The 16,032-nt window shown below is 41.2% G+C and overlaps 1 protein-coding gene across 1 annotated transcript in view; it reads right to left on the bottom strand.

The window, feature by feature from the left end:
• Window positions 1-16,032, bottom strand: part of thsd7ab (thrombospondin, type I, domain containing 7Ab) — a 226,585-nt gene that overhangs the window by 70,415 nt on the left and 140,138 nt on the right. The window contains exons 14-15 of the mRNA XM_088084662.1: window positions 5,947-6,125; window positions 17-22 (exon numbers count right to left, since the gene is read on the bottom strand). Of these exons, the coding sequence (XP_087940788.1) occupies window positions 17-22; window positions 5,947-6,125 (185 nt within the window). The remainder of the gene's footprint in view (window positions 1-16; window positions 23-5,946; window positions 6,126-16,032) is intronic.

Consider the following 16,032-nt stretch of genomic DNA (forward strand, 5'->3'; position numbering starts at 1 on the left):
GAAAAGCAGCTCTTACCTGGGCCTGTAGCAGTGAGTCATATCCAGCGAGCGTTGGGGTGGATTAAAAGGAGACAGATGGATTAATGAGCACATGCCAACTGTTCATATAGTGCAGAACCTATGATTAATGCAACATTCGAGAGGACATAATCAGAAAAACCTCCGGCATAAATACCTGTGTGAACTTACACACACATACACACACACACGTTGCCATGCATAGATCAGCACAACCTTAATCTGCATCTGCTGATACTCACGAGCCTGGAAAGCATTTCATTTTTGCAAATCATGGAAACCTTAAGGAATCAACCGGCGCATGTTGGGGCATTAACATGGTGGATGGGATCCATTTATAGAATCCATTGCTTTTCTTGCACCGTCGCTGCTCAGCAAAAAAATGAGTGCTGCAATAATGAGAGGTAGGTAAAGGAAAGCTCTGCAGACTCAAGCTTATTATTCGTTAATAATTAATTTCCCTCTCTCTCCAGTGTTGGATAATGTGTATCACACTTGTAAGGAGTATAAATATATTGTAGCACAGTTCATAAATATTCAACAATCAGTGGTGAGCAGAAAAGCAGCTTTTTGTTCAGGTTTTTATCTCAATTATCTCAATTCAGACCTCAAATCTGATCTTGAATTTAATGCTGTGTCTCAAATCAGATATTTCTGTCTTATACTTGCAATCTGACAGCATAAGTGCGTTCACAATGAGAAGTACGGTAAAATGCACTATGAGTACCCTAAAGGTGCACTCATGATGCTCAACAAACATGTATGTGGTATGTTGTTGCCTACATAGTGGAAAGGGCTGGTGCAAAAACACAGTTCAATCTTATGAATGACCCTTTGCTAAGTCCTGCCCCTCTATGCAGACTGGCCAATCATAAGGCCTGTTTCCACTGCAATTTGGGGGTAGCTTTACGGGGTCTCACCCCATTGGTGCGTTTCTCCACCACAGAAACCACCCTCGCAGGACAATTTTTGAGAATTGTTACGGGGGGCAAAACAAGTCCCTGCCTCGGGGTAGATACGTCAGTGTGGCCCCAAAAAACTGCGAACGCTGTCAGAATAATCGATAAGTGACAAACTGAGACTTTCTTTTGTTATGAGCAGTGATTTTTATTAACTGGTAGGCTGTTGTTGTGTCAGTGCTCATGCTTTCATTTTGTTTGTGTGAGCTTTGTGTTTGTGTGGTCACATGCTTTTTGCGGGGAAAGTATTTGTGTATGCTACTTTCTTACTGGTTGGGTAAGATTAGTAGTGGGTAGTACTTCAGTTGCACTGTTTTGTGTGGGGGTGGCAGCATTTCTGATGCTATTTCTGTACTATTTGGTCTAAAAAAGTTGTGAAGTTACCACTATTGTTGTTGTCAGCCTCGTGTTTTTTGTGAGCTTTGATTGCTTGCTTTTGGCTCCGTGTGGTCCTATGGTGGTGCTAACTGCGCCATTACTATATAAAATTTTGGTTCTGTTTGGCAGTGTCACCTTTTATTGTGCAGGGTTTGTAGCTTGTGACCAGCATTCTGCTTTGTAGCACCTGGTGTGTGGTGGCAGTACTTTGTGTTGCACTGATTTGCTGCTACTTAGTTCATAAACTCTCTAGGGAGAGATTATTTTGTGTCCTGCCTGGTAAGACTTTGTCGCAGCTTTCTGCTGTAGAGTCTTTGTTCTATGTCAAGTCATTCTGGGGCATTGACTGTGGAGTTTGATTTGCAGGGGTTTAGTAAAGCTCCTACCACAGAGCAGCTTTTTCATTGCACTAAAGTGCAGCTTAAGTCCATTGCGGAGCGTTTCCACATTGAAACTGCTCCAGCTTCTCTTAAGAAGGTTGCGCTAAAAACTACGATGCCTCTGTGCTTGTTGAGCAGGGATTGCTGCCCAGCGAGTCCAGTCAGTCTGAAGAGGTGAAGTTGCAGTTTCAAGTTGATCAGTCTGTGCACTTAAGAGAACTGGAACTGAAGTTCAAGACAAAACACCTTGAGAGTGAGGCAAAGGACAGAGAGGAGGCGAGGAAACTAGAGATGGAAAGGTCCTAGTTGAAACATGAGAAGAAAATAAGGGAATTGGACCAACATCTGAAACTGACTCCACTGGTCCCAATGCTGCTACATCCCCTGCCTTCCCTCTTCGATTTGATGTTAGTAGGAAAATATGTTCCTCCTTTCTCAGAGAAGGATGTGGAAAAATACTTTTCACATTTTGAGTGTGTAGCCACCACATTGGCATGGCCTTCGGATTTCTGGACATTGTTGTTATAGTGTGCACTGAAGGGTAAAGCTCAGGAGGTTTTTTCTTTGCTGATACTACACCAGAGTTCTGACTATGAAGTTGTTAAAGCGGCTATCTTGCATGCCTATGAGTTGGTCCCAGAGGCCTACAGGCAGCATTTTAGGGACTGACGTTAAGAGTGAAAAACTGACTTTTGTGGAATTTTCTGTAAAGAAAGAAATTATGTTTAACCGGTGGTGTACGTCTCAAAAGTTGAGACCAAACAGCAACTCCAACAGTTGATTCTTTTGGAGAAGTTCAGAAATTGTGTCCCTCAGGTGGTCTCCCCCTACTTAAGTGAGCAGAGAGTGTCTGCAGTGGAGGAGGCTGCCGTGCTTGCTGATGAATATGTCCTGGTTCATAAAGTATTTTTAAGTGAAAATTCTTGTGAGACTAAAACCTCTACATCCCCTTGCACTCCTCACTCTAAAACTGGCAGCAGTGGTTCTAGCTCTTCTGTTGTCACTTCCAAGGCTGCTAATTCTGGCTTCATCTAATGAAACTGTAAAGTCCGTGACTGCTGATTCTTCTACAACTTTTCAGTTACCTGTAGATAAGCAGACCATTAACTCGCTGGTAAGGAGCAGCTCATGACAGCTCAGAAGGCTGATCCCACCTCGGCTAAGTGTATTACAGCAGTGTTGCCTACAGACCAGATTGGCACTTTTCAGGTAGCCTGTTATTGGGATGATGGCATACTCATGTATAGGTGGGTTCCTTCAGATGCTGATAAAAATGAGTGGAATATTACTTACCAGATTACTGTCCATTCTGGTTACCGTGCGCAGATACTGAGTTTAGCGCATGACAATGTTCTGTCCGGTTACCTAGGGATAACTAAAACCTATCATTGCGTATTGAAGCAGTTCCCCTGGCCTGGCTGAGAGGTGATGTGTCTAAGTATTGCTGCTCTTTTCATGTTTGCCAGCTGGTTGGGAAACCAAGCTCCATCCTATACATGTGACTGGAGCGCGATTTGAGAGACACAGTATTGACAGTGTTGGCCCATTGCCCAAGTCAAAATCTGGTCACCAGTATCTCTTGACTTTGATGTGTGCTGCAACTCGACACCCTGAGGCAATGCCATTGTGCTCTCTCAAAGCTGAAGTGGTAGTGAAGGAATTGGTGAAATTCTGCACCACTTTCGGTTTGCCAAAGGTCATTCAAACAGACCAAGGTACCAATTTTATGTTGCTCAGGTGTTGTATGTACTGTCTGTGAAGCATGAGACCTCTAGTGCCTATCATCCAGAAAGCCAGGGGGCGCTAGAGTGCTTCCACCAGACCCTTAACACTATTTTGCGCACCTGTTGTCTGGAAACGGCAAGGAATAGGATGAGGGCATACCCCTCCTGCTTTTTTGCCATAAGAGAAATTATTCAAGAGTCACTGGGCTTCAGTCCTGTAGAGCCAGTGTTTGGCCACAGTTCAAGGCCCATTGAAATCGGTGCATAATCAGTTGATGTGAGCTTCTTCTCCTGCCCAAAATATACTGGACGATGTCAGCTCCTTTAGAGAAAGTCTTCATTGGTCCTGTGAGATGGCAAAAAAGGCACTGACAATTTTCCAGTCTAAAATGAAAGCTCACTTTGATAAATAAGCTCGGTTTGCAGGACCCTATGTGGTTGAGAGAAAACTGAATAAGACAGATCATGTCATTCGCACTCCTGATAGGAGATGTAAGACCCCTGTGTGCCATGTGAATATCGTAAAGCCTTATGTTGCCAGGTCTAGTGACTCAGTTAAATTCACCTCTGCCAAAATGTTGCCTGTTGCACTGGCCTCAGTGTTGCCTCCTTACTCTCCTCGAGATGATGACTTGGTAATGCAAGATGCTCCAGTTCTGTGTCCATGACTGCAAAATTCCAAAGTGCTGAGTGATTTGGAGGCTTATGTGTCTCACCTTTCAGGGTCCCATAAAAGTGATATTGTGGGGTTGATCAGAAATCATCACACACTTTCTCAGATGTCCCTACTACAACCACAGTGTTACAACATGACATCGTTTTGGTCATTGTCTTCCTATTAAGCTGCATGCTTACTGTGTGACTTCAACAAAAACAGCTCAAATGCATAAAGAGGTTGAGTATTTACAGAAGCATGGCCTTGCTGTCCCTAGTTCCAGCTCCTGGATCTCTCCATGCTTGCTTGTGCAAAAGTCTGATGGGACACCACTCTTTTGTACTGACTTTAGGAAAGTGAACAGCATTACCAAGCCAGACTTCTTCCCTCTTCCTCGTGTGTAGGACAGCGTAGACAGGGTTGGAGCTGCTTGCTACGTCTCAAAGCTAGACTTGCTCAAGGGCTACTGGCAAGTGCCCTTGACAGCCTGTGCATCTGAGATTTCTGCCTTTGTTACTCCAGACAGTTTCATGCAGTATATTGTAATGGCATTTGGGATGTGTAATGCCCCAACCACCTTTCAATGCCTAATGTAGAGGGTACTGACTGGAGTGGCGAACTGCGAGGCACATCTTGATGTGGTAGTCTATTCCACTGATTGGGAATCTCATGTTGAAACCCCATCCTCTGTGTTTCAGTGTTACAAAATGTGAGTTTGCCAAGGCTACCATCACCTACCTAGGCAAACAGGTTGGTCAGGGTCAAGTGCGGCCTGTAGACACTGAGGTAGTAGCCATTGCTTGGTTCCCTGTTCCCACGACTAAGAGAGAGCTTTGCTGATTTCTAGGCCTAGCTCGTTATGACCAAGGTTTTTGCCGAAATTTTGCTTCTGTTGTGTCCATTTGACAGATCTCTTTAGTCCCGTTAAGAGTTTGGTTGGGGATGAGAAATGCGAGCAGGCTTTTCAGACTGTGAAAGGTCTTCTCTGTAGCTCTCCAGTGATGTCAGCTACAGACTTTGCTGTGCCATTCAAGCTGGAGGTTGACGCGAGTGGTACCGAAGCTAGTGCTGCACTGCTACAAGAAGATTCCCTTGGCATCGACGACCGGGTCTGTTGCTTCTCTAAGAAGTTCTCTTAAACTAAGAATAAGTGCAGCACAATTGAGAAAGAAGCTCTTGCAATGCTCTAGGCCCTCCAACATTTTGAGGCTTACATTGGCTCAATTCCACAGCCAGTGGTAGTTTTCACAGATTACAACCCTCTGGTGTTCCTAAATCGTTTGCACAACAGAAATCAACAGCTGATGCGCTGGGCACTTATGAGCCAAAACTTCAATATAGAAATCCGTCACAAAAACGGGTGTGACAATGTTGTGGCCGATGCCCTCTCTTGTGTACCTTAGGATGACACCAAAACCGCTGCCTTCTTAGGAGAGATGGTGTTACATGTAATTGTGGGTTTTGCTTTTTTTTTCCTGTCATACTTCACCTGTGTGTGCATGTGTGCCTGCTCTTTCTGTTACAGGTGCAAATCACTAGTGAGCAAGCACTAGTGAACTGATTGAAAGCTGATTGAGATCAGCTGTGGGCTGAGCCTATATCTATAGCTGCATGCTCTGCTCATACTCTCGGACTCCCTGCATCCAAGACCCAGCTTTTTGTGTTTGTTCCATTTTTCCTTGATCATTTTGTAAATAAATGTTTTCTTCTTGCATCCAACCTGGTGTGTGTCCCCTCTTATGTTGCAGCATTTGAACCAGTCGTAACATACATGTAATGTACCAACAGATATATCTAATTTGAGACGCAGCATCAGTTGTTAGTGTCTGTACCTGGTTGACGTGGTCCAGTTTGGGACACGGCCGGCCACCATTGTAAGGTTTTTCCCGAAGCCACTTGGAGCGAACTTTGACTCCACTGCCACAGGACTTGCTGCAGCGTGACCAGTTGGACCACTCGCTGAGTTTACAGTCTGAGGGACAGGGGATGATGCATGCCTCCTCAATATAACCTGAAAGAAAGACAAAAAAGAAGGTGTTTTGCATAAATTAAGTCTTTAGGATGGTAGTTCTGGTTTTGAGCTTGCGACTTGTGTACTGAAAGGGAATGAATATTTGTGTATACACACATCAGAATAAAAATTTAAACACTAAATGATGATTTGCTACTTTTCAGTCAGTTTCAGTGAAATACTCGGCAGCGTGTTGTAGTCTGTAATTAATTATTTCAGAGGGGAAACGCACTCACCAGAAAATTTAATCATAAGACATTAGCTTTGAAATAAAACCTTTGTTCTCTCTGTATCCCACCAGCAGGAGCTCAGCCTCTCTGCCTCCAGGTTTAGTATGACTGCTTTAGAGAAAAATAGTCTTGGCCGCTTCTTGTATCCCTCTGTTTCCATTATCTGCTATGAAACTACATTTGTCCTGATTCCCAAAGGTTAGTTTTTCTTTTCGATCTAACAAACAAGTATTAAAGTTCAAGAACTCTTTAAATGCTAGATGTAGAAAAATAGCGAGCGGTAAGAGCAAACTATTAACCGATACTTCACAAACTAATCTAAATGCACTTATTGATTTTCTGGCCCAGTGGAATGAAAACAGGGTCCACATTCAAACGCACAATTTCATGGGCTGTTCTATAAAAGTCTAAAAATCTACCAAAGCAGTGGTCGGGCCTGGCAGTAAGCTTCATTATTTCAATCTATTTTTCCTCGGCTCACAGCGTCATGACACAGTCACCAGGGCCGGGTTTTTAAGAATCTCTCTCTGCTTGTTACTCATGTTTTTCTGGCTCTTTCACCATCTCTGGGCTTTGATTTCCTCTGCTTTTGCCAGTGCAAACAAGCCAAGGTTCATTGAAATATGTTGAAAAGATAATACTACTTTGAACTCTTGGCTGTGTCCATTTCAACATGTTTTTTTCCAAAGATTTTTTTCACCAGCTTGGCAAAAGTCTGTTAAGTAGATGGAGCCTAATATATTTTTTCGGGCTTGTGTAACAGGGCTGGCCTGTAAATCAGTTTAGCCTTTGATTAAGAAAATCGATGAGGTGAATGAGCCGGGAAAGTGGAGTGTCTCACTGGGTACCTAACCACTTCCTCTTTCTAATGTGGGCTCTTTCAGGCTTTGCTCTTCAGCGAGAGACATGTGGTGCTATATTGACTGGCAGGTTTGCTGAAAACACACTTCCCACAATTTTAGATGACACATTTCAGAGGAATCCCACAGAGGCTAGTCAGTCACTACAATTCAATTTTGTCAATGTATATGTGAGTAATTTTCTCACGTTTTCAACCCGGGGAAAAGTCTTGCTGAGCAAATATGTTCTTCTGTGGCACCATCATCATTATCATCAACATCTATCCACTGCTGGCTACTGAGCTCTGCTGGAGCAAATGGAGGATAACTAGAGGGGAGAGTGAGAAAGTTTGTCTCACATTCTCAAAGCCTGAATGTGTCAGACCATGTTCAGGGCAAAAATAGCACTATATTAAAATAAATAAAGACTGAAATAAAGAACACAATTGGCTGTGCTGGTCTGGGCGTGCTGTTAAAGGTACAGCTGAGAAATTGAAATACAATTCAGCAAGTTCAGTTTAAGCAACACACCCACACATTTTACTATCAGACATGGTACACGAGCTAATAATACAATGAGACAAGATCGCACAGCTCTGGCAACTATCACTTTATCCGTAATAACTAACACGGGAATAGTAGAATTTACTCCAAAGTGTGCCCTTTTCAGTCAAAGTTACAGTAAAAAGTTGAGCTAGCTGAACATATTTGCCAGATAACCCTGATTTTCCTCTGAGTTCCTGCAGTGGTTTCATTAAAATCAACAAGGTTTTTTTTTTTCTTACTTGGTGCAGTGAAAACCTCGGTTTGGATGCAACCTTAGCATCTCTGAGAAAGGGTGGGAAAGCCCGAGTCTCCCACATATAAAATAATCTCACACTTGTTTCATTTCTGTTACCTTCCTTCAGCACAGCTGCAGATCGCTGCGGCTAAAGGTGGCACCCTCCTGCTCAGAAACACTTTAGGAAAGATGGATGATTGGAGCTATAACACGGGGTTAAAACTTTGCTCAGCTGAAGAGGGCATTTGAAGGGTGATCTTGGTAAAATCAGCCTTCAACAGCGGTGTGAAGCAAGTTGCTGCTCACAAATCTGCTGACCCAAAATCAATCAGTAAGTTTCCTTGAAGCCAATACAATTTAAAAAAAAATATAAAACAGCTGCTAAATCCAGTCAGGGCTTAAGTCATGGCAGCACTTTGGCATCAACTAAATACGCAGTCACATGATGATCACATCCATAAACACGCACACCCACACTCACATACATACAGCAGGGCTGGGTGATATGGAGAAAATCAAATGTCACAATATAATTGACTAAATACCTCAGTATTCATATTGAAGGGTTGACAAATGGTGCTTTGACAAAATATTAACACAAAGGAAATCTTGTAATGTGGAATGTAATGTAATGTGTAAAGGAAAATAACAGAACAGCTAAGACAGTGGTAAGTTCACCACTTACATCATTTTACTGTAATGCAGCCTTTAAAACCAGAAAAAAAACTTTTATGATATTACAGTATCCAAATCGAAAGGCAATACAAAAACAACAACATTCTTAAAAGCCAGGCTTCTGAACTATTTAAAATGACATAATAACTTGCAATATGAAATATGCCATTGTTTGATTAAGATCTTATGCATTTTTAAGGTTCAGCATTTTTTGGCAGTTTCTCTTATTGTTGGTCACCCAGCAGTCTCTTTGGGTGCTGCTGAAAATGATGATGATTTCTAGGTATATTGTGGTTTAAAAGTTTAAGGTTATAATACCATGTTCATTTACTTATCAGTGGTATTGAAAAAAATGCAACCAAATGGAGAATCTAACCTTCATTTTTATGTATTTATTTTCAAAAGGGAGACTTTTAGACTGGGGGAGGGAGACTACTAAAATAATTATAATAGTAAATATTGTGTAATACCAGATACTGTAATGTTTTTTGTGATCCACTATAAAATTGTATATCATCCCATCCCATCCCTGTACTCATAACCAACATTAACATACTGCCCGCCCTTAATATACAGTTATGCACACACACTCATACTTCTGCCTGACCGTCTTACACTCTGCTGCCCTGAGTCCAGATCAGCATCTCCATATCAACACCTTGCTGACTTCAGCGCGGCCTCTGAAATAATCCTCATCACCTCTGACCTCCCACTGTAAGCCCTAAAGTCGAGTCCAGTCATTCTAAATCACTGACACGTCACTTTAGGTTCACTCACAGAGCAAATGCTGCAGCACCTCAGCCTGCGGTTCACTTGTAGTTCAACTGATATAAACTTGTTAGGTGTCTTGCCAAGCTCTCAGGGAGGGTTTCTGGGTTGAGTCCAGGTAGGAGATCACTCCTTTTTTGCCTTTGGAAGTCAACTTGTAACCTGGCACAAGCTGCTGCTGCAATTCCCAGAGCAGTTGTAACTGCTGACTGCTCAACTTCACCCGAAATGTTAACAATTTCACTGCCAGGTCTTGAAGGTCCCAGTGTTAATTGGAACGCCTCTGGACATAGACCAGCTTTTGACAACAGCCAAAATATACCAACATTTTGCTTAGAACATAAGAAAACATAAACATGCAAGCTTAACCTGTGCTTTAGAATTATTCTCAGTATGATAAAGCCCTAGGGGGCCTTTTTTTGCACATCTAGAAACCCACTAGCATTCCTACCATGCTGAAAAAGCCAGTAAGTGATAAACTGACACAGAAACAGAAGACAGCCACATAGTATGGTACATTTAAAAGTGCAGAAGATTGATCACTTGCACAGTGATCCATTTGTTAAATTCCCTGAAGCTTTGTAACTTTTTGAAACTCTGGCATTTCTCCCAGAAACTTTCTAACATATTCCATAATTTATTGTTTTTTGGAGGTTGTTTAGACCAATTAAATAGCAGATGTGCTTTCTTTTGACTTGACTGATTTCAGACCTGTGTGGGCACCAAGAAAGTGTAGCTTATGAAACTATGTTTGTGCATTTGTACTAATTTATATCAATGACAGTTAAAATGATATGTATTTATATGATAAATTTATATCAAATTCTTTTTTATAATTAAAACACATTTTAACTTGTCATCTGACTCCCCACCCACACAATTAGCCTTTTAAACCATAAACTGAAAGTTAACATGAGAAACATTTGCAAGCTTTCTGTTGCTTTAATTAATGTTAAATGGATTAAATGCAGTACAGAAGGACCGTCTCTGCGAGCTTTTCTCTCAGTCAGTTCACCATCTGCCTGGCTAGCAAGCGCTAACACAGCAGCAGTGACAAACATCTGACACTGAGCTGTTTAACTGTCCAAACAAACTCACACTGACCCTGAGATGGCTTAACTCAGTCATTAAACTCTGTTTTAACCATTAGGTAACACTAACCCTGTGATGATAACAGTTAGCCCTGTCACTGTAAGACAGGGCTAACTGTTAGCCCCTGTCTCAGCAGAGACAGCAGAGCAACAAGGAGCTGAGAGAAGCACTCTACTGCTTGCAGCTCTATAATATAGCAAGATTTTATCATCCACTTTATATATATATATATATATATATATATATATATACACACACAGACAAAGAAACAAGTCACGGGAGGGGCAGCAACGAGTACACTATACATTAAACAAATACTGACATCTAAACCATCCCTATCTGCTGGACTGATGTTTGTACACACATCAGACAATAACAGGACTTTCCCTAAATATATTTTGTTCTCTTTTTTCACTTGCAAGGAGCCACTAGTGTGCTGGGCCCCGGGGACACCCTGATGGTCGAAGCAGCCACCATTTATCCATCCAGCCAGGAATAAAATCCAGCTGAGTCACCGTCATGTTGTCCTCTGAAACCAAATTTCATCCGCTCTATGGGTGGGTGGCCCGAGACGCTTTACACAAACCTTTTGGCTCCAGGAATCATCCAACATTACAGCCCCATTTTTGACCTGTTACACCCCCTGGACCACAATCATCTCCACAGCAACGGGGACAGCCTAATCCCTGGGCGCTCTGAAAATAACTATGAAGGCTCTATGCTGAGGACAGAGGAATAACAAGAGAGTCACCAAAGGGCAGAAGGACCCTGATGGACATTACTAACCTTAACAGACACTGACTTTAGCCCTCAAACCTTCACAGCACTCTGCCTACATGTTGCAACACTCAAAACAGCATAAGCTCAATTATACGGCACAGGCTCTCAGTGTGTTATTACAAATATGGGTCGTCATGCAACAACAAATCTGTTCTCTGCAGCACTGCTCAAGTTCACAGGTCCCCAGCACGATGCTTGCCTTTAAGCTTTACCCTTCATGGTTCCCCAGAGTGACAGCATTCTCTCCTCCTTTACCAAACCCCCGCTAAGACGAGGCCGAGGCCCCCCTGAGCTATCCTGTAATATTAGGTCATGGTAAAAGTCAAAGCATCACGGGTAATCTATAGTCATAAATATAATGTCACATATAGTATATATAGGACATAGCAAGGGACTTATTACAATATTTTTTTCATGACTACACCATGACCTTTGGCACACTGTTGAGGGTAGTTACAGTTTTTAATTTTAAATTTTGTGCGATGGGATTTAAAACTCCCCTGGGTGAATATTGTAGCATTTTGGACCATCATTATAATAATAACCCAGTATATTTTTCTTGTCTTTTTCCTGAGCTGGTAATTCTGTGGCTTGGTCTCGAGTCTCTTCCCCCTCAGTCTCGGCTTGGCCTTGATTTTATATTGAACATGACAACACACTAATTAGATCTTCTTGTGGCTGACTGCAATTATTGCTGGGAACTAACAGAATCAGGACTTTGTCATTTGGATTGTTACTTGCGTATTGCGCTGCTGATTATTAGTCTCCCTGCAGTTAAGCTTGACTTTAAAGGAAACCCATTATGCTTTTCCTTATTTCCTGTCATAGATATAACATTACACACTTGGATGTTTAAATGCAAAGTTTAAAATACTGAGGATAATGTATGTAACAGTATTCCTGTGAGCAAAAGCCTCAGATTTTTCTGAATACTATATTTACAACATTTTTTCTACCCCGGCTACAAGATGACATCAGATCGTAACCAATTTCCTTATATGGTCATCTGCTCCAGACACACTCTTTACATTACATAGACTTTACTGCTACATGTAACTAAATGCTAACGTTAGGGAAACATCTTGGTTTCTGATGTTGTTTATGTCTCCCAAGTTTTGGATCATATTCCTGCGTACACTGCTGCCTGTAGCTACATGTTAACATCAGGGAAACCTGCAATTTTGATCACTGATGTTGTAAATTTCAGCCTGATTTTGGATCATATTCCTACTGGAACACATCTGATTGTGTTCAAAAGCTCTAATTGGTGATTTCTAAAGGGAGAAAGTGCCACTATGCTCAGTTACAGTCATTATCATGGCTGCAAGTACGCTGCTACATGTAGGTTAAAGCTTTAATGTCAGGGAAACATGTAATCTAAACTGCAGGTGTTGTTTAATTTGTCTCTGATTTGGGACCATATTCATGTCCGGATATGTTTAGAAGCTTTTTATTGCAATTTCTCCCTGCAGAAAGTGGCACCATACAGTCATTTCCTGACTGCAAGTACACTGCTAAATGTAGCTACATGCTAACATTAAGGAAACATGTAATCGTGGATGCTGATATTATTAATTTTCCTCATATTTTAGATCATATTCCCACTGGAACATGCTTGGTTGTATTTAGAGGCTTTTATTGGTGATTTTCAACTGGTGAAAGTGGCATCACACAGTCATTCCCAGGGTGGAGGTCCACTGCCAGATGTAGTTACATGCTAATGTCCAGGAAACATGTAATCTTTGTTTCCATTGCTGTAAATTGCTAACTGATTTTGGATTTTATTCCAGCTGGAACATATAAGGTTGTGTTTAGAAGCCTTAAATCGTATGTTATTCGGGCTGTACACTGCTACATGTAGCTATATGCTAACATCAAGGAGACATGTACTCTTGGTTGCTAATAATGTTAATTTCCCTATCATTTTTGGATCCTGTTTACGGTTGTGTTAAACAGCTTTTAATTGTTTGGTTTTGTTATCCTTGAAAAATATAATTAGTAATTTTCTGGTTGCAATGAAAGTGCAGAGACACAAGGATGCGGAGGACCCAAAAATACAGGTGGTCCTGACAAACAGTATGAGGAAAATTATGTGTTGTTTGACTATTAAAGCATATAACAAGTTCTAGTAGAAACCTAGAGTACAAGTATGAGCTTCAAAACTCGGAAAATGGGTCCCCTTTATTCATTTACATGGTCCTTTTGCAGTATATTACTCTCTGCAGCTCACAACTGTTGAATTGTTACTCGCGGCAGCTGAGCAAACTCAGCTCATTTATTGAGAACTGTTCAGAGCACCACACATCGTTATTTTCCTTCATAACATTCGCTCATAGAGGAACTCTGCAATCTGAAAAAGTGAGCAATACCACAAAGCTTGGATCAACGTGCACTTTTAATGATAATCCCTCTTTTTTTCTGTTGATGTCTGTGGAATACCGAGATAACAGTGGCACAGTTTGCCTGATCGACATCATAGCCGAGGGCATTGTGTCAGCAACAGAGTCGTGGAGAGACCATGTCTCCTCCTCTATCAAGATAAAAAGTGATGATGGCTGAGATGGAGAGAGATGGCACAGAAAATGAAAGAAGGAGTGGCAGAGAGAACGGAGAAGAGGAGCAGCTGAATGAGAGGGATAACAGAGAGATATAATGATATCTTGGAGATTCACATGAACGCCAAGCCTCGCAAATGTGTTTTTGTTTTTCCGTGCACCTCAAGGAACATTTCTTTTGTCTAAACTCAATGATGCTTGAAGATGAATGCATGAACGCACACACGCACATCAACTCGCAAACATTCACATAGGTGTAAAAATACACATGCTGACAACACACACACAACCCCATCCAAACGACATGCCCTTGTCACACCCACACCCAGATTAACTGACGCATATCTGAATCTGTGACTCACACAAGGAGACTAAAACCATGTTTATATATGCACAACACTGATGTATTCATTTGAACATCTCCCGCATTCTATTTCACAGCAATTTCACATCGAGTTTCTGAGCCGGGATTCTTTGCTTGAAGTATTTTGGATCTAAGATAAGACCTTACAACAAGGAGACAAATGATTCTGACAGGAGTGTGCCAGAAAAAGGCCTCCTTATGTGAAATTCAGTATTCGAAATGAGTCGCCAGCCTCCATAGGAGAAGCTTTCATATGTGCATAAACAAAATCCTTCACTTTAGATGAATATTTAACAGAACAAAAAGTTATTCTTGCATCTGCAGCATTCTAATGTGCTACAGTATATTTCTCACCTGGAGCCAAGAAGTCGAGGCTGCAGAGGGGAAAGATAATGTACTACGCCTCAAGAGCTCTGTGCTTTAATGCTGATTTCTGTCAGAGCTGCTTCTATCAGCAGGGGTCACAGGCCAAATTTTAAAGGTTAGTTGACCCAAATGTTCACACTGAACTCTAAAGTAGCCATGCAGATATTCTTGGTCATATTTGTCCAGGTCAATTAGACAGACAGAGTTTCTGTAACTCTGCAGAACACACTGTCAACTGTCATTGGGAGTATTCAGTAAAAAGAAATTTCAATGAAAACTAATCACAAGTCATTTTTAATGAGCTATGAAACAACAACTTTTAGCCTTCCCCAACACCTCCTGCACACATTAAAAATCAACAAGTTATTACATTGGAACACACACCGTCATGATTGGCCTGCGGCACAAGAACAGTAATTTAGAGGCATCTACTCATGCAGACGTACACGGTGGCAGTTCAAGCACACAAATTCTAAATTTTAAGACGCATACAGGCTGGTCCTGCATTTGGAGAAAGCCAGGCTGTAATTTTCAACAAAAATATTGATGCTACTCAAGCATGATTCCATGTCTACTGATAAAATGAACCGCCCGTTTGGCAACACAGCCTGTAACTGGAAGTTACAAACAATAAGCAATATATCTCAATAAGCAATACCATAACAATACACGGACAACAAGTATCAATTTTAAAAAAAAAGTTTTTTAACTTTTAATATTTCAAATACAAATTTAACTACTACTAGGAAAATAAACTAAAATAACAAAGTTATTTAATTTCACAGTCCACTAGATGCATTTTTCTAAAAACCTGAGACTGAAAACTTTATCTTATTAGATATAACACATGCTGATAATGTTTTCCTTTGGAGACATAATTTGCAGCTGAAAAAAGGGAATAAATTGCAATATGCCATAATATACAGTAAGTTATTGCAATACCAATAGCATCGCAAATCGTTTAATTTTGCAATAATATTATATTGTGACTTAAGTATCATAATAATACTGTATATATTGTGGGGCCTAAAAAGTGAGTTACAGATAACAGAAAGCACAGTTACTGATTTCACCAACAGGATAATACAGCAGTCTGTGATAGGGCAAAAAAAAGAAAAGAAAGAAAAGTTAGTCAGTAGCTTCTGGGTGTTCATGCCCTGCATAAACCAATGATCTACACACTGCAGCTGCAGTCAGCCTCTAACAGAGTGAAGGGGTGTGAGAGGGCATGGCTCCGTGCTAAGTTAGCTCAGTAGCACAGTGGTAGTGTCACTGTGAGTCAAATTCAACTATCCTCTGCGTGGACCAACACTATGACTCTCTCAACAACTTTATTTACCTTACATCAACATATTCAATCAGTTAATTTCCTCTTACAGGCCGCCGCTCACCTCTTGAGAGTACACAAACAAACCCGTGTGGCTTTATTTATAATACAGTTAAGTGCTTCAGCTCCT

Source organism: Plectropomus leopardus, chromosome 11, assembly GCF_026936395.1.
Source record: "Plectropomus leopardus strain MGB_pleo_1.0 chromosome 11, ASM2693639v1, whole genome shotgun sequence".
In the NCBI taxonomy this organism is placed as follows: Eukaryota; Metazoa; Chordata; class Actinopteri; order Perciformes; family Serranidae; genus Plectropomus; species Plectropomus leopardus.